General features: G+C 38.8%; 1 protein-coding gene across 2 annotated transcripts in view; it reads right to left on the bottom strand.

The window, feature by feature from the left end:
• TRIP12 (thyroid hormone receptor interactor 12) overlaps positions 1-25871 on the bottom strand; it is a 120507-nt gene that overhangs the window by 46949 nt on the left and 47687 nt on the right. For both annotated transcript variants that reach the window (XM_072996016.2, XM_020792609.3), the window contains exons 4-15: positions 23472-24280; positions 17520-17625; positions 13685-13821; positions 12184-12267; positions 9866-9961; positions 7902-8050; positions 3817-3852; positions 3430-3525; positions 1958-2050; positions 1656-1817; positions 1258-1326; positions 994-1159 (exon numbers count right to left, since the gene is read on the bottom strand). In XM_072996016.2, coding sequence (XP_072852117.1) covers positions 994-1159; positions 1258-1326; positions 1656-1817; positions 1958-2050; positions 3430-3525; positions 3817-3852; positions 7902-8050; positions 9866-9961; positions 12184-12267; positions 13685-13821; positions 17520-17625; positions 23472-24280 — 2003 coding nt within the window. The remainder of the gene's footprint in view (positions 1-993; positions 1160-1257; positions 1327-1655; positions 1818-1957; positions 2051-3429; positions 3526-3816; positions 3853-7901; positions 8051-9865; positions 9962-12183; positions 12268-13684; positions 13822-17519; positions 17626-23471; positions 24281-25871) is intronic.

Here is a 25871-nt window from a genome sequence, read left to right as displayed (position 1 = left end):
AAATTACCCACTGGATTCAAACTCTGGGTCACCATTCTGTATAAGGAAATTATCAGATGAGCCTATGAATTCTTTTCAACATTCAGCTGCTTGCAACACCACAGACCATTGAATCCTTTCAGAGTACATGCCCAAGATTCTCAGCAAGCACTGGGCAATCCTTTTCTAACAGGTAGTTAGCCTAGAGATTAGCCTATAAAGCCTTTCCCAAGGTGAGCACACTTCAGGAGTGGATCTTGCAGGCGGAACTGGATTTGGAGTCAAGCACACATATACACACAGAACAAATGGCACATGTCCAGTCCTGAAAGTGCTGTTGTTCAGAGTTATGGCTGTATCTGGAAAGATTAGGAATGCACGATACAACGCAACTGCTAGCCTATCTTCCCATCTGTACAATTCTGTGTCCAACTGCAGCACCATTCATGGCTCAAAGATCTGAAAGGATGACTTCTCTCTCTACATATATCTACATGAATCTTGAGATCTCCTTCACAGGCATTTCTCCAGGTATATCCATCAAATGAAATGGCAGATGGTTACAGATCAGAGAGCCCTTTCAGTGCTGATGCCCATCTGTGTCATACACTCTCCAGGGCAGCTCACCCGATACCACCTTGTTGTCATTCATGCACCCAACAAAGTCCTGGTATTTCCTGAAAGCTTTTTGTTTTCTGAAAGCTTTTAATCTGAATAATATTTACATGTTTTTACCCTCATTACTGTTTTTATGGTGTCTTTATGATCTTATTGCTTATCATTAAATTTTAAATTGCTTTATTTCTTGTTGTGAGCCATAGTGCATTGTACCCTATAAATATCAGAATAAATGAAGGCAACGTAAGTTGTGTTCCTCCTACCATATATAGGTCCACATGAATACACACTGCTGTCACTTTATTAACAAATTGCAGACATTTAATCCGGTAATCCTGCAGATGCTAGGAAGTGATACATAGAATGCCAAGAGAAACTACACAGAGATATACCTACTTTGCTTCATAAGTTGAACTGCCAGTGTAGGACAGTTGGAACACATTAGGGAAAACATGCGCACCACCATGATGAACATCCCTGAGCTCAGAATTGGAGGAGTCACTACAAGCAGCTGCTGAATATTTGTGAGCAAATCCTTTGAGGCAACCTGCTGAAGCAAATTCTTTTTTCAAAAAGGGGAAACAAAAAGGGGAAATGTTAATGTTTTAATCTGAACAGAACCTTTTAAACATTATATTATAGAAAGATAACAGATGTTACCTCTTCATGCTGGAAGTTGTCCACTAGGCGTGCAAAACAGAGGCAAGTGCTTTCTACTGATTTTTTGTCCTGTGAAGGATCAATATAAATATTAGGTTTTAATAATCAGGATTTGGCATGTCAGGCACATGAAGAATTGCAATCCTGGAGTCTAGCAGACAGTACTGGGAGAGAATCAAAAGCACTTAGCCAAGCTTTGGTACTAATCAGAAGTCATAGTCCAAGGAACGAGGACTACCTCTGCTCCATTTTACCTACATTTTACATTATCATCTCCTCCAATAAACTTAATGATAATTAAGGGCAAATGAAAAATTTTCAAGGCACATTCAAGTCACCCTAAAGAATCAAATAACACAAAACATGAGACAACAGCCAAATTCTCAACAGGTACTGACCTGGTGGGTCAGCCTTTGTGTAAGCAAGGGTAGGGAATCTGCAACAAAGTGAAACTCATCAGGAGTGATGCTCTGGCAGCAGTTGGCAGCAATAGCTAGTGCATTCCTCTGGGCATTTATGCTGAAAAATTCCAGATACAGCAGACAGTCTGCCAAGCCTCCCTATAATAGGGTAAAAAAACACAGCTCAAGCAAAAAGAAGGTTTTACATCACCATGAAAGACACATAACTTTTAGGGAGTAATTCTAGTTAATGATCAGGATAAAAATGCTCTTTTTGTAAAATGTGAAGAAATACTTACTGCTTGTAGAATAGCTTTACTATGTCTGCGTGATAACATCTCCAAGGCAGTCAGTGCCTGCTCTGCCACATCAATGCACTGAATAACTTGCAGCTAGAATTAAAGTTATTTGCTTAGTTTGTTTTCAGAGTACCATGAAACAAGATTAGAAAATTATCTCTACTGTCAACCATTTTCAAAAGTTCAGTTTCCAAATGTTACTTCCAAATGTGTGTACTTCAGTATTACTTAATTTTATATTCACACTTTAATTTTTCTAGTCTTGCAAACTGCTAAGTAAGGAGATTTTATTTCAAATCTTCACCCTACCTACCACATACACAATTAATATGGCATTCCAACTCCTCAATCATGTTAAATGGAAAAAAATTCCCAGAAGTACAACTAAGCCGTTTACTTTCCCTTTCTAGCATATACTGTTTTTTTCAGTTCTGTGTTTGTTTTTGTTTTCCTTCAAATTTAAGAGAACATTTAAACAAGCGCATTGAAATCCACAGTGAATCAACTATATATTCTGGTTTTAAAACAAATCCCTGAGTAGAGGATCTGCTCAAAGGCATCCTGTTCTTTATTCTAAAGATACATTCTCTGCTGCTCTTCTCATACCCTTCTTTCTGTTCCTGGGAGACTGCAATGTTCTAGTAAAAAGACAAAGGAGATCTAGAAAGTCTGAAGTCTGCCAACCCCAGCTCACAAAAACTAACAGTTCATCCCAAGAATAATAAGAGTATTTAAAGACTATATGTTATTCACTCTCTCTCTCTCTCTCTTTCTCAACAACATATTACCACTTTTATCTATAACTCAAACAGGTACAACCCATCCCAAACATAAGTGTAAGGCATAGGGAACTTAAAGAGGATCAGAGACAACAATATCACTATTTTTCACAGCAGACACAGTATGGGCAGGAGAGCAAAGGGGGGGAGAGGCCCATGTTATAAATGCAAGAATCACGTTTTAGCACAATTAACTTTGAGAACAGATGCTAGTAGCAAAATGGTTACCAAAATACCAAATCAGACAGTCTCAAATTAATGCCAGGTAGTCTTTGCATCTCAGTACTTCAAAATCATCAAAACTGATTTTGTATCTATTTATAAGCCTTTTAAATAAAAAAAACCCACTAAGTTTATTAACTAGCTTATAAGCTGATGAAGACCCTCTTAAATATATTGGTTTGCTGCTTTATGAAGCTTCTGTCCCTCTACAAAATGACTGATAGTCTTTTTGCTTCTTAAATTGAGAGCAGCAATTTCTTAAACATGGCTAAATGAGACTAATGCTTAAATTTGGAAGACTTGGTAAATATATTTATCTCCCAACAGAAACTAGTGAAAGCTTACCACTGAAATCACAGCTATAGTCACTTTATTACTAGTGTAGAGCCACCAAACAGAAAAGATAGCACTTCAAATGATTTTCAACTGTGACCAGTTCTAGGTCAATAACGTTAGAAACAACAGTATTACCTTTTCCAAAAAAACAGGGATTGCGTCTACCACAACAGCAGATGATCTGGGAAGTGCTTCCATCATATAGGTTAAGGCCCGACAAGCATGATTCATCTACAAAGAAAACATAAGAATTAAAGCGCCTTGTTGAAACAAACCAGAGGTCAATTTAGTCCAACTTCTTGTTTCTCACATCAGCAAACTGGGATACAGACTTCACCCATCCATATTCCTCACTTAAAAGCATGCTCCATCTGATACTGGAGAAAGCATAACACACTGCCATCATTTACCAGTAGCTATCAATTGATAGCTTTCAACATTATCAAGGGTAAATGAACCTATAACACTAGCTGTCATATTTATCTGAATATACATTTAACAAAATAAATATAAAACACTTACAATGTCAAAGTTGTGTTCCATCTGCAGCAACGTTATCTATAAACAATATAAAAGCACTGGTCATTTCTCTACATACAAGAACAGATTTAGTTATCCTCTAGCAATTTCGTACCCTACTATGAGACAACTGTTTTAACATCTAGCAAGTTGGATATTATTATTTTGTATTAAGTATTTACAAACACAAATACAGTGGTGCCTCGCATAACGAGCGCACCGTTTAACAACGAATTCGCATAGCGATGTTTTTTGGGATTGCTAATGCGATCACATACCAATGCCTAGATAGGCAAAAACTCGCTTTGTGACGATCGGTAAGCGTTTCGCTTACCGATCTTCGCATAGCATTTTTTAAAATCAGCTGTTCGGCGGTTCCAAAATGGCCGCTGGAACACCAAAATGGCCGCATGCAGCATTTTCACGCCCTGCCCTCACTTCCTGAGGGCGCGAAAATGCCTGCGCTATGGAGGAACATCGCATAATGGTGAGTTTTGGGCCCATTTGGGCTTTTTTGTTCCGTATAGCGATGTTTCCCCATAGCGATGGTTAATCCGGAACGGATTAACCTCGCTATGCGGGGCACCACTGTAGTTTTCAAGTATACATAGATTCTGTTTTCTATCTCCAGGTGACAGGGTGCATCCAGGATATAACCTAGAAGTCTAATCAGATGAAAATATGCCCTGCTTATCCTGTTTAACTGGTTATGAATCTAACTATTTAGTTACATGGATGACACATAGCAACCTGATAGGCTATTCAGAGTGTCACTAATTTTGCCCATTCAATGCACAAAATGTCAAACAGTGATGTTAGATGATTTGTTGCCTCCCTTTAGTCATTCAGAGAAATGTACACATGAACACACTACGAGAAACCATCAGAGATACTTATTACAGATGGGGTACAGGTGACAGATGCCCAGCTCTCCACCACAATAAATTTGATCATAATAGTACTTCAACTATTAGTTTCACAACAGTAAAAACTTGCCACCCAGATCCCACAAGGCTAGTCCGCCTTAATAAAGACAAATTAAGTTGGCAAGCTATGACTCAATTTGTACAAGGAAGGATTGCAATCTCATCTCTGTTGTGCTTTCCCAACTCTGTCTCAAACTGCTTATGGGGAGAAGCTTCCACCATTGAGCAGAAAGACTTCCTTAGTTTTTAGGATTACACCTCCATATTCATCACTGCATCTGTTCCAATCTGTATTGGCTGCTCTATCACATCGATTTGGTGGTGCACACTTTCAAAATAACTGGAGCCTTATCATACAATGCCTTCATTCTCAAAGTCTCATTTACCAAACTGTGCTTTACATTCAGTTGAGCAGAAAATGCTACAAGAAGTACAGAAATGACAAACACCTTGATCAAAGGAGGACTACCGAAACCACAGTATGTTATTGCTCCAATAGCCTTTGGGGAAGAGATCATGGTGCCTCAATAGTTTAGGCCTGGGAAATTAAAAGCTACTTCCATTTTTATGTTATACTACAGTCTGCAATAACATATATGACATTTGAACAAGGAGAACAAAGAGGCATTTCGGACAGCTAGATTTAATTGCCATAGAAGCACTATACTGAATGCAAAGACAGTATTGTTCTGATAAAGTGCATACAAGGGTCCATCACAATTTCTCATAGAACACTTTAGGCCAAAATCCTACTGTTTAGTGTAGTGAGTTCGACTGATTCAAATGAGCCATATTCTAATTCCAATTTACTATGCTGAAGTAAGTCAAAATTAGAGTAGGCCCATTTGAATCAATGAAACTAATGGAGGAGTTGACTCACTAAATCTCTGATGATTCAACGGGACTACTTTAATCCAACTTACTATACTAAGCAACATAATTCTGGCCACTGTGTGCCAATTCCTAATTAGAATGAAAACAGTAAAAAACAATTTAAATGAGGAGATAGTAAATTGCTTTTATAGTAGCCAATGAAAGGATTCCAATTTACAGTAAAGCGTCACCATCTATCTTCTTTTGTTCTTATATACATTCATTTAGCCATAGAGGCCAAATCCCACATTTAATGAAACTAAGAAATTTTGAGACTCCAATTCTTAGTGTGAAGTAGCTTGACTGCAAAGACCATGCAGCAATATTAATGCCTCCTGTGCCTCATCGTTCTAGATGCTGTTAACAAGAAATGCTGGATTTGAAGAAATTGCATCTTAACATTTTTTTTCTTTTCTCTCAAAATGTTTCAGCCAATGTTGATTAACACCATGAATGACAGAATTCCCTCATTTTGCAGGCATTTCAGTACGATACTGACAGAATAAAAAAAAAAAACCTATTTCTAGTAGTAGCAGCTATTTTTCTTCAGACAAAACTATACCTCCTTTACTGAAGTTAACACACACAAATGATTATCAGCAATTCTTCCCAGCCGAGGAAATGCAAAGATAGAACTGATCAAGCTACACACTCAGCCAGCACTTTCAAGTGTCAGTAGGCTGTTTTAAACCGGGGTCTCGTCTGGACCATCAAAATGCTGTGCACCCTGCTTCTCTGTTGTACAGGGGAAAAGAGGTGAAACTAGCTGGAGAGTAGATGGCACAGGGGTGGAGCCACTCCCAGAAATAATCTGGTTCAGAGGGAGTGCAGGGTGAAGAATGGACACTCTCCAAAAATGGCCCGTTCTGCCTTAGGGTATCTCAATCCAAGCAGGTTAAGGACTTGAAAGCCTAGAAAACTTCACCCTCTGTTTTGCACACTATCAGTAGCACCTTTGGAAAATTTATTAAGTATTCCTGCAGGTAATACGAGACTGGTTGTTGAAGTTCCCAAGCTGTCTTCATGATCAACTGCACATAAAAATGATTTAGCAATGAAGTCAAGATGTAACTAGACATTTAGGATTGTGGAGTTCAATTTAACTGGCACTTATGCAGAGGGAAAAATGAAGTACACTGTGACATTATAAACCTATTTTAATTTAAACGAGAAGAAACAAAACTGAAAACTTATCTGATGTGACAGAACTATTATGTATGATAAGAAAAATAAGAACATTTCCCCCACAAATCCTGACAGGCACGTTATTAAAGATACTGGCCAAAGTCCTACTGCAAAATATGAGTCATGGTGCAGGTTTAACAATATTTAGGATTGCAGTTGTGTGATCAACTGTGTGACCAGCTGACCTCCTCATTGACTAACTAGGGGACTATGGGGCATGCAACAGCCAAGAAGCAAACAGTCTCCTATTGATGCTATTATACAACTATATAATACAATTGAATTTTGCACACTGAAAACATACCACATATACCTGAAACACACGGGATGAAAATAAATCAACTGTACTTCTGGTTAGATAATTCCATTCTAAGCAAATAAAAATTACAGTGGTGCCCTGCATGATGACGATAATCTGTTCCGGGAAAATCGCTGTTAAGCGAAATCGTCGTCATGCAAAAAGCCTTTCCCCGCTGGAATGCATTGAAACTCGTTTAATGTGTTCCAATGGGGAAATTACCTCGTCATCCAGCGAAGATCGCTCATAGGGGAAGCCATTTTCCAAGCACCGATCAGCTGTTAAAATGGCTGCCCTGCGAAGCATGGGTCCGGAACAGACAGGGCAGCCATTTTCCGGAGCCAGAAAAATAGTCATCTTGAGAACAAACAGTTCGCGAAGCACGGACTTAATCGATGTCCAGCGGAGTTTCCCCATAGAACGACTGTTTTGCGAATTGCTATAGTGATCGCAAAAAGTCACCATCCTGCAGATTCATCTACAGCGGGGTCGTTGTCTAGCGAGGTACCACTGTACCTCAAAGCCTGATACTATATCTCATCAACAATGAGTTCCTATGTATGGGAAACACAGTCAGGCCTACAAGAGCCAACGAGACACTTTGTTTCTCTATCTTAATTTGTAGATGCCTATACCACATCAAGGCATGACCAGGAAAGCATTTTTGAAATACATTACCCCACAAGCTAACTGGACAAACCTTTCTCCATCTAGAGGCAACACAACTGTTGAACCATTAACTTTTTCATGGAAATGCAGGAGAAAGGACAGAAACCTCAAATAAATATTTGATTACTGATTCTTACCAGAGCTGGTACAACACTCTTTACTGGAAATCCTCCCAATGTTTCTTCATTCCCCATAACCAACAACTGACACATTTCTATCACAGACTGTAACTGCTGGCTTTCATCAGTAGCCTGGAGCCCCTGGAGAAGTTGTTGAGCTTTAGAACCTACAAAAATATGGGCATTTAGAAGCAGAAATATTTCATGTCTATATACATGTTTGATTACAAAGCTGACCAAAGCACAAACAATAAATTTTCATTAGCTGCCCATCCGAAAGTTGAATGAAAAGGAACAATAACCTTGCATTTATATACACATCTGTATTCATTTGTAAATGTTGCAACACAGTTGCCAAGCACACTGGCTGTCAGCCACTAAGATGCACTAGAATATGCAAAAGATACTGAATACAGATTGTATCCTAGTAAGAAGGAAAAAGAAATAACATCAGGTGCAAAAACATAGTCACTCTTAGGGAATGTGACAGGTTTTAGAATTGCTTCAACCTGAACAGAACCTGAGTGATCTTACACCATCTGGTCCCTTTCACAATACCACATCATTATTCAAAATGAAGTTCCAAAACTGCTTGTATTCAACACATACTGTATGCGTATTTTCTTTTTCACTCTTTCTCATACTGCTCAGTTCTATAACTGAGATTTTGCTGATTAAGTGTCCAGTGACAGATGCTTCTCCAGAGGGCATTACACTGAGTGATTGCATGCTACCTATGGTTATATACCTATAGGACAGGGTTATGGTGCCTCTTTATTGTGCTGTACTTGTTCTGTGAAAATACCAGAGAAGAACATTAAGCAGTCAGTGCTACACTTCAAAAACATTAACGCAGAACCAGGTCCATGTTATAAGCATGCTAAGCCTAATTGTTTGTTGGAGTGAAGTACCATGAATAATAGCCAGAAATCTGTTAGCAAAACATGGACCATGACCACCTGTGGGCACAGAGTGATCTGTGGCATGCAATTGCAGAAGCTGCAGATCAGTCCCTTCAAAGAAAGACAGCTTCTATGAGTGTTATGGAGAATGAATACTTTATTGTGTAAATGCTGAGAAACAACCATGCATAAGAAAGAAAGCTGCATGCAAGGCTAAAATAAAGGGAGGGGATCCACTTCTTATATCTAAATTCAAACCAGGTTAAAGGCAAAGGTGAGTCATTGTGCCTCTATGCTGCTCAAGAATAGTAGGCTACTAATTTTGAAAACTAATTAAACTATTGAAAATAAATCTAAATTGGCTAAGCCATATGCCAGAACCTATGTAAAGCATGCATTACTTGCCTAATATATGTAGTTTTAGAAGAGGTAGCCATGTTAGTCTCTGTGCAAGCACATCAGGTGAAATCCAAAGAAACAAAACAAAACAAAAAAGACAAAAACATGTGGCGCCTTAAAGACTAACGAAAGCTTACATTAAAATATAACAGTCTTTAAAGGTGCCACATGTTTGTCTTTTGTTTCTTCGGATTTTGCCTGATATGCTTGCTTGCCTGATATATAAATACAATATTTAAAAACATCAGAGTAAAATGTGTGCACAGAACTTCGAAAGTATTCAGATTTAACTAAGATTTTAGTTACTTAGAAAGTTTATATCACCCTTGTCAAAGAGGTTTGCAGCAAGCAGAGACACAATGTCCTGAAACTATTTTAAATAAATCAGAAAAAAATCTTTGTCAGGACTAAAAAAAGAGATTTCAAAAATAAAAAGGTAATTTTCATTGTATATCTTACTACTGCACATTGCTGTAAACTGACGTTTACTGCACATTGCTGTAAACTGAAGTTTAAGTAATTAGGAACATGTCTACAACCTTGAGGGATGAGTTTAACAAAGCCAGTATTGCACTATTACTGGTACAAGATCTGATTGTTCTCTGGATTTAATATTTAGAAGCAGACCTAGAAAATAAGAAATCAGGAAAAGAGAAATACAAAGATTTTAAACTATCTTACTAGCTCCACTTCCAATTGTCCGATGGAAAAGTTGCGACATTCGAGGACCAAGAGGGCCAAACAGATGTGGAGGAAGTCCTCTAGCTTCCAACAGAGCTAGATATTAGGGGAAAAAAGGTTAAGCTATGTATATTAGATAGTTACATAGCACCATAATTGAGATAAGGCTATTTTTAAACTTCGTAGCAGAAAGCCTGAGTAAATCCTATGTTGCAAGTCATGTGTGACTTGCAAAGGCAGTACAATGCTCATTAAAACTCAAACATGGAGTCTATATGAAGTTTTTAGCAGAACCTAGACTTAGGGACGTGGTGACGCTGCGGGTTAAACCGCAGAAGTCTCTGTGCTGCAAGTCAGTAGACCAGCAGTTGTAAGGTCAAATCCACACAACGGAGTGAGCTCGCGTCACTTGTCCCAGCTCCTGCCAACCTAGCAATTTGAAAGCATATAAATATGAGTAGATAAACAGGTACCACCACGGTGGAAAGGTAACAACGTTCTGTATCTAGTCACGGTTGCCACGTGACCACGGAAACTGTCTTCGGATAAACGCTGGCTCTACAGCTTGGAGATGGGGATGAGCACACGTCCTAGAGTCGGACACGATTGGACTAAATGTCAAGGGGAACCTTTACCTGGATTTAGGACACTTATCTGAATAGCTCCAAATTAATACTCCCTATGATAGTTTTGATAATCTGGGCTAATCTAGAACCACAGAGATGGCAGCAATATCCAAAATACATTTCTGTTTCTAACTGTCCCCAAGTTTTTTTTAATGGTAACATACCAAATGCATATGATTTCAACTAATGATACATAAACACCTGGCTAAGCCATATAAAGAACAAAAAAAATCTACTTTTCTTCCCAGATGGAGAATGGAATTTGTAAAAGGCTGAGCAAAGGGAAAAAATCCATTAGGAACAAGTAAGGTTTAAATCCTCTCTGTTCTTCTGAAGAAAATACTTTAAGAATGCATGAAAATACTTTAAGAATGCATGAAAATACTTTAAGAATGTACTGCTGCCACTTAGGAGATAAATAACTTAAATGAGGTTATCATTTACAGTTGAGTATCTAACGTTCTATAGGAAAAGTAAAACATTTTCTTTAAAACTTTCTTTCCTAAGAATAAAGTTGATTTTTCAGCTACAGATGTAAAGTTCCTGAAATGATAATAACATTTCTAACCTATTCACCTTCACTTTTTATTAAATTTAATTTGTTTACATACCAAAAAACCCCCCCAAAAAACGAAACAAAACACTAGTGCACTCCTCACCCCAGGGACCATCCATTAATACAATACATAGATATATTTTACAATATTTCCTTCATCTTTTTTAAAAAAAACTTATCCCTTCCAAAAATACGTATATTCTTGACCTCACTTTTGTCCTTTTCCTTTATTCAACATGGCTTTTATAAAGTCACCCCATATCTCATTAAATTTATTAATCTTTATCACTCATTTTTTAAACTTAAATTCAGATGTCAGTTTATCATTAATCACAATATTCCAGATTTCATTATATCATTCATGTGGTTGAAAAATCCACTTCTTCCAGTTTCTTGCTATAAGTAATTGAGCACCTGTTATCACGTTTATAATAATCTCTTTCTTTGAGTTATTTATGTTACGATTATCTGTTAATTAATCCCTGTCCCCCCTTTTTTGTGGTAGATACCAGATCTTTTTATTTATCTTAGCTTTCGTCCCTCCCATACAGAATACATTTACTATCCGTTGTATTTTTTTTAATTACTGTTCTGAAAACAAGGTGCATCATCAAAAATAAAACAAAATTTTTTTAGTAATATTTTCATTTTGCAAAGTGCAATCCTGCCAAATCAGAATAGTTCCAATCTTTTATAGTTCTCTAAGTTGTCTTACTTCTTTCTTTATTCTTTCCATATTTCCAAATCTTCAGATCTTGCCTATTTGTTATAAACTCCATATCAAAATATCTAATACTTTGAATTTAAACTTGTCTTTCATCTTTTCTACTTCCTCTCTAGAATAATTGTATAACAGCATTTCAGATTTCTTCCAATTTATTCACCTTGAGTGAATAATAATAACAAAAGGTTGAAAACTGTTGATAAGCTATCAGCTGTAAAACCTAACCAGGGGAAAAAGTGTAATAGATGAGTATTTAATGTGGCCCTGGAAAATTACTGTTAAATGTCCTCCTCAAAATATAAAGGCAAAGCATTAAAAGCCTCCCAGACAGCTCTCAACTTTTTGCAGCATTTCTAAAGACTATTAATTACAGTGCCCACAAGAGTAACAGAATATGACTCCTTGTTTGTACCTTGCAATCTTCCCATTTCAGAATCATCCGATTCACTTTCACCAGAGGTGGTCATGCCCACAGCCCCAGCAACAGAACTAGAAGCTATAAGAGGAAGAGAGGAATAAGTGGTGTTATGTTACTATGTAAAACAGTATACATACGTGTCACCTCTTGAAAAATTCTCCTTGAAAGTAGCAAAGAAAACCTTTAATGATTCCAGTAGGAATAGGAATGAGCATACCAAAAAAGCTAGTTTATTTTTAGTCTTGACCCACATAGCATGGAAAGACTGCAGTGGAACACACAAGGTCAGTTTAAACTCTCAGTGACATGTGTGACTAAAACTTTTTGAATGTTGGTGAAATAAGCAATGTGTTCAAATCAGTCAGTTGAAGCATTCTACTATTAGATGTTAGATGATGTCCAGAAGACATAAGTTAAAAGAAAACTCACAAACATATTCGGAATTGGGTGTTATGATCAGGTCTATGTGCATTCTACACCCTGTAATAAGGCTGTCAGGCAGATTTGCATTATCTCACTTGGATTCTGGTTCAGAAGCTTTATACTGTAGCTGTCAAAAACCATAGAGAGGAATAGAAAAAAAATACTTTCTACAAACTTGTGGATCAGATAGAATTTGTTCAGAGCTCTCTCATTTTAAAGATGTTTGCCTACAAGAAATGTTGTTCATATGGCAATCCTATGCATAATTGCTCAGAAACAAGTTTCACCAATTTCAAACCTTATTTCCTCTGACTGCAGCCACAGTCAGAATGAATACTGCAGGGAACTAAGATGCCTAGATTAGCAACCAGTCAAGACAGCACCAAAACTGAGCCAAGCCAGCCACATGTAACAGTGAATAAGATAATGGCAATCAATAATACTTCTTCCCAAATTAAATCTGGTAGATCTATGATCAGGTATAGGGCATGCTGAACTGGAGCCAGTGCAAATGTAATACTAGCTCATTTAAACTACAGCAAAATTCACAGAAGCCTCTCTTGGAAACTATTCTCCACCCACCCCAGCCTCCTCAAATACACTTAGAGCTGAAGCCATCTCATTTCTTGATTCAAATTGAAGTAAAAAGGACTACTGGCACAGCTAAAGTTTTGGAAATATTGGACAGCTTTTTATTTTGCTTTATTTCATTTTTTTAATTTTTCTTCTTTGAAAAAACTCTGTGTCATGTCAGAAACTGCTTTTGAAAGTTCTCAAGACACAGAAGTTGACGAGGACACACGAAAGAAAACTATGTCTAAGTAACATCATCTACTATTTGAGCATTGCTTTTTTAAAAAGCATATTGCTGCTACTGTCAAATGCAGATAATCTGGGACTTCCGTGTAACATCTGGTACTAATGTTAGCATTTCTGGCCACAGCAAACAAACAAAAACAAACCTAACTACTTTCCACATAAAATAACTAGTAGAAGCTTAATTACCAGAATTCAACTCTGTTTTTTATTTAAAATGGATGTTTAAAATCTCCACAGAACATTTTTTTCGTACCTGCAGCTCCTTGTGGAGCTTCATCAGCTCGGGCAGCTGAAGAATTGACACCATCCTGGTTGTTATCAGGATCAGCCATTTTTTCTTGTCGGCGAGCTTCAGCTGCTCCTCTCTTGCCCAGGACAGAGCCTCGCCGACTGGAAATATAAGTATAATCAGAAACTTTCCAGGTCGTATTATTTAGCCTCTTGTAACAGCACCACTCCAAGAGTAAACCATATAGACATGGAATCCCAAGTGAACTATACATCTTTATTTGGACATCTGAGCTATACATAAAGATCTTAGCCACACGAGTAAATAAACCAGATGATAAGTATGTTGAGAAAAAAGACATATCAGTATCACCACAGTTGTGCTTAGCTAATTAATAACTACTGCACTTCAGGCATGACAGAAATGCCTAGAAAATGTTTCTTCTCATTTCCATAACTTCTATGGCATAAGAGAATTCAAATATTGCTCAGAACAGGTAATGAGCCACAAAGAATTTTTACTGCCTTACAGAAAGCTGAGTGACAAGTACTAGAATCTCTGAACACAATATATAGTACTCGAGCTGAATGCTGCCCTTCAGCCCACCCTGAAATCTTCTTTCCTTCTTTCTTTTAAGCAAGTGGGGGGGGGGACACTTGCATCACTAAACAAGAATGGTTTAGTACTATATTGCTAGCAATGTACTGAAAATGTCCTGCGATTACATTCATGACCACAGGCTATAGCCATTGGGTAGCACTGACTGCAGCATCCTCTACAATTTTAAAGGAAGCAGAAGAAAAAAACCCATTTGTGGAAAAGCAAACAGAATACCAGAAAGGTAGCAATGCACTGCATCCTGTTAGTCTCTACTGCCCCCCTCCACTCCCCATATACATATAACACCAATGTAGCTGGATAATACTACATAATAACAGATCACTTTTCAGGGGGCATTGTGCAGGACTGCATGGTTGTACAGCCACTCTGGGGAGTGCTGCTACCATGGTACAAAAGGATATCAAAAGGAAAAGTGAAAAGATTCTGCCATCTGTTAGCTTTCTCTAGTTCCTTAAGATGTTTTTGCAACCCCCTCAAGACCCTTCAAAGTTCTGCAAGAAAGTTCGCCACAGAAAGTTCAGCTGAGATCTAGTTTTAATATAACTAAGCATTGATGGAAAAACATGGAATTTAAGCCACAGGTGATCAACTGAGAAAGCCTAGGAATAGCCACAGGAGGATAAGTCAGGCTAGAATGCAAGTAATAGCAACATGAACTGCTGGGGGAGATTTTTCTATCTTGCCATCCTCCCAGGCACACCTGGGGAGGACATGAGAAAGTGTATTATCAGTGGCTACTCACAAGGTGTGGAACTCCCTCTCAAGAGAGGCCAGGCTGCCCCCCATCATTATTATCATTCTGCTGGCAGGCAAAGATCTTTCTGCTCAATCAGATCTTTGACTAGCAACTATCTGCTTAGGAACGGGGATGTTATACTTCTCACCTTTCTATGATCTGTTTTAAATTGTTCTTTTTCCTGTTATTATAATATACAGTATGTTTAAATGCTTGTTAATATGGTAATTTATTACATTTTTAGTAGTTCTTGGTTCCCTTGAGGAAGTGGCCCGAGTGCATCAGAATAAGCCAAGAAGATGGGAGGCAAAACGCTGGGAGAGGGAACGTTGGGCCTGCCAGCAAAGAAAGCAGCAAGGGCGTATGGCTCCACCATCAGGGTACTTTGGAGACACTCCTTCTCACCTCTTGGCTGGGCCTCCTTCCAACCAGTCTCTCCCTACTCTTCACCACTCCACTGAAGTAGCTCAGGTTAGGGTAAGCTTTGGGCATGCCACTCACAAGGAGTACCAACAGTCAGATTATGCCGCTGAGGGCAAGGACCCCAAGGGAGCACCTGGGGCAGGATCTCAGGCTAATCTTTCAAAAGGACAGCTACAAGTTTGTATTCATCATCCCTGTTGCTGCACCTCTTGCCTAGTGTACCTAAGGGGTGTGTTTGAGGCACTGGAGGAAGTGGGACTCCATTCCTATCCACAATAGGAATTTTGAAGGACTCTGCATTGAGTAGGAGGCTGTTTGGGAGAATGATAAACTCCCTGGTGCCCATTGAGATATCTGAGTTGTTTATTTGGCAGAGTTGACTATATTTCAGTTGTGACAATTAAAAATATCATATACCACTCATATTTCTGGCATCTACATGGAAGGGGTGTGTGGGCCACTCACACAGACACTGAAGCTTTGGCCCATTTCCGGCTGGCAGACTACCCACAGAGGCCTGCCACTGGTCCAACTGCGAGGGAGATGAAGCAATCATCAATGCAGCAGCAGAAGGCAAACAGCTGCTACCAGAGAAGCAAACAACAGCCATAACCTCCTTGCTCATTTTCCAACACTAAACCTGTGCTGGAACAGAGGTCAGAAGCTATCCTGGGAGAGGGAGATTTTCCTTCCTTCCTGTTTCTGAATCCCCCTGTAAGCAGGATTTCACACTCAAAACTGGATTATCCACAGCCCATTGTTTTAGGGTATTTTAACATTAATGGAGAGATGCTCAGTGAGAGGTCAGGATTTCATGTCTGCCCTCAACCACAGAATCACCTCGATATCTGGTCTCACATGTGGCAGGGCATACTATTAATTTTGTATTCTGTGGAACTGCTGATCGGAAAGTGGCTGCACAATGCTGGTAAATTGTTTAAGATGGTCTGTGCCCACCTTAAATTAAACCACGATAACAGAGGTGCTGCTGGTAGTCAGAAAGCAGGGGATTAGAATTCAACATCTTAGAGGACATTTCTTCACTGAGAAGTCAAATTCATACACTGGGAGCACTCTTTGACTTTGTGCTCTCTCCTTGGCCCTCTGCAGTCTCTGTCCTTTCATGCAGCAAAAATAGCAAGGAGTGCTTTTGCACAACTTGACTTCATAACTGCATTATTTCCAAAGTCAATCTTATTTGGCAAATGCTACCTATGACTTCAATACACAGTGTCTTGCAAAGTGCTCTATGTGAACCCACTCCAAAAATATGTCTGTAACTTCCAGATCATACTACATGGCTCACAGTACTGAAATCATATTACTGATACTGAAACCTCTGCACCAGTAGTCAACTGCCTTTCCAGACCAATTCAAGATGCAGCTTTTAACCTCTAAAGGCCTAAATGGCTATAAAGGGGACCACCTTAAAAACCTGTTCCAATGGCAAGATCTTCAGGGGAGACCTATTATCTGTGGAGGGCCACTTGATGAGAGGGCTTTCTCCTGTGCTCATATTCCCCTCAGAGCTGTGATCAGTTTCTATTATCACTAGTTTTAGAAAGGGCATGAAAACTCTTAAACTAGGCTTTTAAGTGGTTGTAATTTTTTTCTGATCATAATGATTTGTAACAGTTTTGATTCCTGTGATATTTAAATATCTAATCTATTAGCCACTTTGAGTGGAAAGATAAAAAGTAATAGAATAAACAGGCAAAGTATTTTTCTCAAAAGCAGTCACTGGCAGTTTATTCTATTCCTGTTCATAACACCAAAGAGCATATCTTAATATCAACTACACTGATTTTTATTCTTAATCCACTCGATGATATATTATCCTCCATTCTTTCTCCTGACACAAAAATCTCTTGAAGAACACCATTCTACAATTCCATTCAAACCTTAGGGATTTATACACACTGCAAAGCAGTATATTTTATTACCATAGTTATTTGTATCCATAACTGAAGTCTTCAGGACACAGATACAGCTTGACTATAAAAAAAGTACATTCTGAACTTCTTATAGTGCTTCAAAGTTAACTTTAATATACCAATAATTCAAAAAGTTCAGGAATACCTGGTACTAGCACAGGAGCCCGTGGTCTTTTGCCGTGTGCTCCGCCTCAAACTGGGGAGCTCAGCAGGTGGCGATTCACTGCGCTTTTTTGTTGATTTTCTTAAGCCTATATAGACAGAAGACAGTCAACACCAGACAACAGAAATTTGTTGCAAACACTGCAGAAGACAAGATACGAAGGAAAACTGCAAGAGACGGTAGTCCGACTCAAGCTACCTTGTTCTCTTTTCTCTCCTCTTCACCACCAGCAACAGCTTTTTGACTCAAAAATAGTCTTAAGGAAAACCAAGAAGAGGAGTTGCAAATGGCAGTTATTCTGCACCATACATAATAACCCTGCCTGCTCATTCTCTGAATCCCTTTTTACATGCCTCTCTTCCACAGTGTGTGTGTGGTGGTGGGGGAAGGGACACACACCACCTCCACCATGAAGCACAACAATTTCAGCCAGATGTACCAGGTTAGCTTGTGCAATTTCTCTGTCTTTGGAACACGAATGGCTAACTGTATACCTCCAGATGTTTTTGGACTGTAATTCCTATAATTCCTCACCAGGGCTGAAGGGAGCTGGAGTAGAGGTCCACAGCTATCTATCCCTGCTTCAGAAGACCTACCCTCCTGACAACCCATATAATATAATCTGTTTAGGGCTTGCTCCCTAGAAATCATTTTAATTAGCATACTGTGAAAGTGCAAGAAATGACAAATTTCAAGGACTATTTCTACATTCTGCACTGAATTCCAACCACTACTAGAAAAAGTACTGATGCCAGTATTCCCACACATACAGAACTGCCTTCTAGATTACATGGTCTCCTGATTCTAATGTAGAGCTTTTGGAAGGAGATGGCTGCAGAACTTGCTTGCTCTGTCACAAGTTGGGAAATGTGTTCAAGACTACTAGGGTAAATGAAACTCAAATGTGCTTTTCTACATAAATAGTTCCTTGTCAAGACTAAATCAAGATACAAGAGGTACACATATTTTATTCACAGGTCTACAGTGGTACCTCAACTTATGAACATCTCCACATACGAACATTTCAAGTTACAGTGGTGCCTCGCATAACGGGCGCCCCATTTAACGACGAATCCGCGTAGCAACAATGTTTTTGCGATCGCTTTTGCGATCGCATAACGATGTTTTCTATGGGGGAAATCACTTTGCGATGATGGGTAAGCTGTTTCGCTTACCGATTATCACATAACGATGTTTCTTCCCCAGCTGATTGGCGGTTCCAAAATGGCCACCGGGTAAAACAGGGACAGAGTCCTCGCTTACCGGGCGCCCAAAATGGCCGCTGTATGGAGGATTTTCACTTAAAAGGTACGTTTTAAGTCCATAGGAACACATTGAAGGGGGTTCAATGCATTCCTATGGGCTTTTTAAATCCGCATAGCGACGAATCCAAATAGCGATGATTTTTGCTGCACGGATTATCGTTGCTATGCGGGGAACCACTGTACGAACAAAAATAAAACCCCTTTCCTGCCCTTTTTTTGACCTAAGTTCACCTTAGGTCAAAAGAAGAAAAAAATAAAAAATTCTCCCCCTAGTGGTAGAGTACAGATTAACCGGCTTTGCATTAGTTCCTATGTGAACTAATGCCTCTACTTTCAAACAGCGCCTCGACATAAGAACGAAAAACAGCCGGAACGGATTAAATGAATTTCAATGCATTCCTATGGAAAATTTTGCCTCGACTTACAAACGTTTCGACATACAAACGCCATTCCAATACAGATTAAGTTTGTAAGTCGAGCTACCACTGTATTATGTCCTCTGGTATAGAAACTGACATGGTCTAATTTTTTTGCACATGAACACTCACAGAGATGAATATGAGGGTGAACTGAGCTAATCCCACCCTCAGAACCTCAGACAGAGGTTCTGAGGGTGGGTGCCCCCACTATCTGCGGCTTGGGTGACTCTCAATTGGGGGGTTACCCTTGCCGCAAAGAGTGGGGTTCGCAGCCTGGGGATCCATCTGGACCCGGCGCTCACCATGGAAACTCAGGTGGCATCAGTGGTCCGTCCCGCCTTTTTCCATCTTTGGTGGATAGCCTGGCTGCGACCCTATCTCGATACAGGGGTGCTCTCTACCCTGGTCCATGCGCTCGCAATGACCAAATAGGCGGGATACAAATAGAATCAATGAATGAATGAATGAATGAATCCCTTCCCCACCTAAATGAACTCTGTTTCTTCAGATACCTATCACAAAATATGTCTGTCTCACCCCATATCTAAACTGGGATGGGGAAAGTCATCTGAACCACTGAAGAGCATAATACAATGCAGGCAGTCTTTTCATGTAATCTGGACAGATTAAATAAAGTTGAAGGAAAGATATAGCACAAATGCATTGTGCTATTATTTGATGAAGCAAAAACAAAACAATGTTCATGCTGTCAATCCTCTTTACAAAGGCCTAGGCTTTAATATGTAATGAAAATTAACTTACACTGTTTAGTTACATTCCCTATTCACACAATACTTGAGAACAACTCTTGATGTGAAAGTTGGTTAAACTTCACAGCCTCTGCTATTAGCACAAGATAAACGTGCTAATACCAGAAGATAGATCTCCTTTACCTTTTAAAAAGAGGGAAATACATGCAGCCTCATCTTCTAGCTACAGAAGGAATTGCTGCTTTTATGCTTTCATGTTCCCTCTCTCCTCCCTTGGGATTAACTTACTGGGTTTAATCTACTATTAGTTCAACAAATGAACTGGAGAATATCTAAGCAACCTGTTGCAAGTTCAACTCGGACCTGTTCTAGCTGGTCAGTTAGCCAATAACAGTTGACTCGTTTACTACCTGAATATCATTTTCTCCACTAATCAGGGTTTCAAGGCTCAGGATTTCTCAGCTTCTTCCATATGCCTGGAATTCAGGCTTCAGGGACTAACAGGTGCTAAAGTGAAAGTTTATTTTGCTGGAATCAAGACTTTATAGGATCATTAACACCTTGCAAGCCTAGTAAATAGTACTATTACACACATTCCATATAAACATAGTAATTAGAGATGGGCGTATTTGTATTTGTAGACGAATATGAATAGCTCCCTTGCAGGTGGAAATAATGAGGGTCTGCCCCTATGGAGCCGTTCGGTCGCTGCCGCAGGGGCAGCAGCGTCTTCCTATCGCGCTGTGCTCTGCAATGGATTAGCCACTGTGCGACCTGGCAGAGAGGCTTGTCATCCCGCCTCCAGCCAGGACTGGCTAATCCACTGTGGAGCACAGTGCTCAGCACAGCACAGGAAGACGTTGCTGCGCCCATGGCTGAACAGTGAATAGACAGTCTGGCTCCGTGGGGCCAGACCCTCGTTATTTCCACCTGTGGGGATATATTCGTATTTGTCTACGAATGCCCCCATCTCTAATATTAAGTGATATTATCCTTAGTCAGATTATTGGCCCTCATAATCCAATATTCTCTCCTCTAACTGGAACAAGTCTCCATGGTCTTGTCAGAAGAATTTCATCTGAAACGGGGACTTTCTGCATGCAAAGCATGTCACTCTGCCACTTCGCTATGCTTATTCTCTTTATGACACATCTTCTGTCTACCAAGTACTACCACTGTCTACTCTGACTGGGAGCAGCTACAAATGCCTCAATCCTACTAAATTTACTTTAACTGCTGATGCTAAGGATCAAACCTTCCGACACAAGGAACTTTAGAGCTATGCAAATGGTTCTTCCCATATTTTTCCTACATAACGCTGGATAGAAACAGCATGGCAGCTGACCTCTGGGACTAAGAAGTAATCATTAATCTTTTGCACCAGTGCTCTAGGATCTCAATTACTTATTGTTTTCCAGATACAATTGTTACAGCGGTAAAACCTAAACTACATGGAACAAAGTAAAACCTTGTCTCTATTGTAAGCATTTGGTTAGGCTGGCATAATAACATAATTTAAGAGAAAAGGAATCCATATTTTAATACCCTGGGTCTTTTGCAACTTGATATCCATTCAAAACTCTAGGATGTGAACCATTTAAATTAGATCTACACAGATTTGGCATTATGTTTTTGTAAGTGACATTTCTGACTATGCTAAACATTTTTACCCGAAAGAACATCACAAGAAGATGCCTCCACACTCAGATCACTGGGTGGGCATTTTGAATTCAGTGTTCTCTATTCCAACTAGCATCAGCTTTCCAGGATTTCAGACCGATCTTTCTCCAACTTATTGTAGATGATACAGACTAAACCCAGGATCTTCCACAAGTTACACAAGTGTAACATGATTCATTGTTTTTACGGATTCTAGTCAAATGGTCTTGTTTACAATTATATCTGAATACACTAAATCCTCTACTCAAATATCCTTATAAACTGTTTGTTATCCTTTATCAGCTATACTGCATTAAAAACACCCTCCTATGAACAACTAAGTGACCACTGTGTGAACCAAATGGTGGCCTGAATATACCTTTGGTCTAATGTAGCATGCTCTTCTTATATTCTATTTTAAGGAATGAACTAAGACCACATTGTATGATTTCTAAAGTTCAGAAAAGTTACTTTTACAAAGGATCACAACTTTTATTTAATATTGTAAAAAGTGTAACTATTAAACAGGAAACAAACTAATTTTTCCCCATGTCATGGAAAAACAGAATTTTGCCAAGCAATTACTGGCTCTTCTTCTGGAAGGTTCTGACAAATACACAATCAGCTTTCATATTTTTTATACATGCAGAGTGGACAACTTGCTGTTTTTAAGCAAATGAATTTGGCATGGAAAAATATTACAGGCTATATGAGCAAAGATTATGCTCCTTAATAGTATAAATGTTTTACTCCATATGTACATTTCTGTTATTAGTATGTATGTTTGTTGAGAAAACATACCTATACAGACTTAGAAACATAATTTAAATGTCTTGATTTAAATTAATTTAGAACTGATCATGTTTTATTATTATTGTGAAAAGTACGACTATTAAACAGTGAATCAACTAGCATAATTTTTCCATGTCATGAAAAAACAACGTTTTGCCAAGAATTTTGACTTTATTTTAAAAAGAAAATTTGATTTAAATCAACAGCAAATTGAATAACAGAGTATAGTCTGAAACATAATAATTTCAGATTTCTATGCCCATTCATAAAAGTAAAAAATTAATGCTGCAAGAATCAATGCTGCAAAATAATTCATTCATATCATCATAAACTCTACATATTTGAGGAAGCTGATGTTCTAAATATTAAATTCTGTAAATTCTGTAACACTTCACAAGTTTGCATTCTTTCAGGCTAGAAACAAAGAAGTAAATCATTGCTATTCTGGTATTAGAGATGTAGCTTATAAAATAAAAAAACTAGATTGATTCAGCATAAACAAAGCTTATGAGATCTAGAGAAAATATATAGGAGAAAAATCTAATACTATAGTGTTAAGATGGCTCACACTCCATATTATTTTAAGAATATCCAATATCTGGATCAGAAATAGAGAAGTGTGGCTCTCCAAATGCTGTTGAGCTACAACTAGCATCATCCCACATCAATGACTGGTCCAGCTAGGACCAATGGGGGCTGTGATTCATTTCTGCATGGCCACAAGTTGCCCATACGCCATTTAATACTGTAAAGTAAGAGAAATCAGCTAATAAAAAATCTGAAAATGTTGGGGACAGTTCTTTTTAAAAATCATTTCTTTTACATAAAGAAATTCATCATGACAGAAAAAGTTATAAACTGAACTACTATGATGTGGAAGCTTTCAGTTACACCACCTTCCTTCCCCCTATAATGTCAAGCATACAGCTCTTTGGCTGTACTAAGTGTACAATCTGACACCTAGTGATTGGATCTAATAGACTAGATTTCACAGAGGTTAATACAAATTCTGCAAAATGGCCACACTTATGATACTACAAAATGTCACTTCCTGTGTCCTCACAGAGCTAAACATTTTCATGAACTCACTTGCTAGTTTGGCCTGTAATCCTGAAGGCCCAGGTTTCGATGCCTCTGGCTTAGAGGAACCCGGCAGAGACAGTTTTGTTTTAGGCAGGCTAACTTTGGGGCTGAAACGAGCAGCCCAATCAAACTTTGAAGAGCCACCAATTTTATTCTGTTCTTTATCCCTACTACTCCTCCGTGGGCTGGGGCTGGATGCAGATCTGGAACGCCTGGCCTTGCTCTGGTCTTTCCCCTGTTTCACTCTGGCACCCTGAGGAAGAGCAGAAGAGGCAGAAGCAACAACAGAAGAGGAAGAGGATGTAGAGGCTGAAGAGGAGGAATCTGTGATGGTGCTACACCCAGCTTTGGCTGAGCTCGCTGATTTTGAAGCCAGCTTGGTGGGTTTTGCTGGTCTCTCTTCAATGCCAGTCGATTCAGCTGGTGGACGACTCTTTACAATGGGTGAGGTCTCTGTCCTTTTCCGTTTCTGGCTTCGGGAGCTACCGGTAGCTCCACCCTTTCTGGTATGGGCTTTGCTTGTTGATGGCAATTGTGAAGGCTTTGACTCCTGCTCTTGATGCAAGTGTCTTTTCTTAGACTTTGTCTGTGGCTTGTTTCTTTCCAAGTCTGATGATGAATCAGCGTGCTGAAGTGCTTTGGTTTTTTTGGCAGGGCTGGGAGAATTTGTCTGGTTGTAATCTGGGCTAGCACTGCGTTTCACTCCTCGAGGACTGTCTTTTTTAGGCACCTGCCCTGATTTTTGCCGCTCCAAAGTACTATCTGTGTCCAGAGTCTCTTGTTGTGGAATTATAATGGCAGATGAGCTACAGCCTCTGAGAAGGTAAAAAAGCAAAGTATTACCACACAGAGAGAAAAGGCACTGGGTTTTGGTTTTAGTTTGTTTTTTAGATCCTACTTAATAATCCAAGGAAATGCAGGCAAATAGCACTTTCCTATTGTGAGATCAAAGTTCAGAGCAAAATTTCAGAGCAGATTTTAATAAACAACTTTGAAGAAAACTTTTAAGCAGTAAGCACTAATGGTTCAAGGGTTTATAGAAACTTGTACTACTATCACATCTGCTTTTCACATACACAGATACTAATTCATACTGATCAATACTAAATGATGGCCAAGTCACTATTGCATTCAGTTTTTGAAATTTCATCAAAAGGTAATACTTCGAAATGTATATGGTTGGGGACATTTCCCACTCCTGGAAAGCAATTAAGAGCTTAAGTAATAGCAGATCCTTTAGACCCTGAACCAAATACCAGCAGCCATTCACAGCTTGTGAAAAGAGGAACCTTAAATGGGCCCCCAAGCCAGCAAATAGAGTAGGCAACCTAATACCTGTCTGATGTTTTAACCACAATGCACATCAGCCTCATCCAACATAGCCTATCATCAGGGAATATAGAAATTTTAACCCAAGATGTTATAGAGGACATAAGATTACCTACCTGTGCTACCTTACTGACATTTTGAAAAAGCTTTTGAGACAGAGTAAGCTACCTAGTAATAGTACAGACGTGAACATGGTTTTTTGCCTGCTGGAGATAAAAAATTCTGTACATAATGCCAGCTCTACTGCATTTAGGGTGGCTACACCCACACAAACATTCCAGGAGCTGACTTTCAAAGGGCAGGCAGTGATATGTCTAATGGTTTGCTTCCAATGTTGCCCTTATTAAGGGCTCAGGAAATAATTACCTGAGCAGGAAATTTAGTGCAATTCCTTTCCTATGTACTTCCTTAACACTTCAGTTTGAATTCTACCAATCATTTGGAATAGGCAATACAAATATAAAAATGATAAATTTTCTCCAAAATAAAATATTAAATGGTTGCTAGGTTTAGCCCATTTTACTTGATTAATAAGATTACTGTTTGAGTGATGCTGAATCAGCATAATCAGATGTCTATCAGGTCAAACAGATTTTGACTCTACTTGAGAACATGTGGTGCAGTGATTGAAATGCTGCATCAGAATTCAGGAGATTCAGGCTCCAATCACCAATCAACTATGAAAATCATCATGTGATCTTTGACCAGATGCTGTTTCCCAATCTAACGTATTTCACAGGGTTTTGATACTCACTGCCTGAGTCCATTGGAAGAAATGAAAATTATATGCTGGCAAGTTGTTTTTTTAATGGTGTTAATTCCCTCAGGTTTTTTTTTTTTTTTTTTTTTTTTTGTATAGGCAGAAATCCTGTTGTATAATTTATGCCAAAGAGAGACTCTTTCCATCCTGCTTATAACTTTTTTGAATTGTTACCATCTGCCAGAAAATATAGAACAATTAAGACTCGGACCACACATTTTCTAAATAGTTTTTATCCCAGAGCTATAATTGCAATTAATAATGAGCTTAAAGACCACCAGTAGTGAATAATTAGTTGGACTGTGTTACTTGGCCTA

The sequence above is a fragment of the Pogona vitticeps genome, chromosome 3 (assembly GCF_051106095.1).
Source record: "Pogona vitticeps strain Pit_001003342236 chromosome 3, PviZW2.1, whole genome shotgun sequence".
Lineage (NCBI taxonomy): Eukaryota > Metazoa > Chordata > Lepidosauria > Squamata > Agamidae > Pogona > Pogona vitticeps.
Note: the sequence above shows the minus strand (reverse complement) of the source record. Positions and strands in the feature narration are given on the sequence as shown.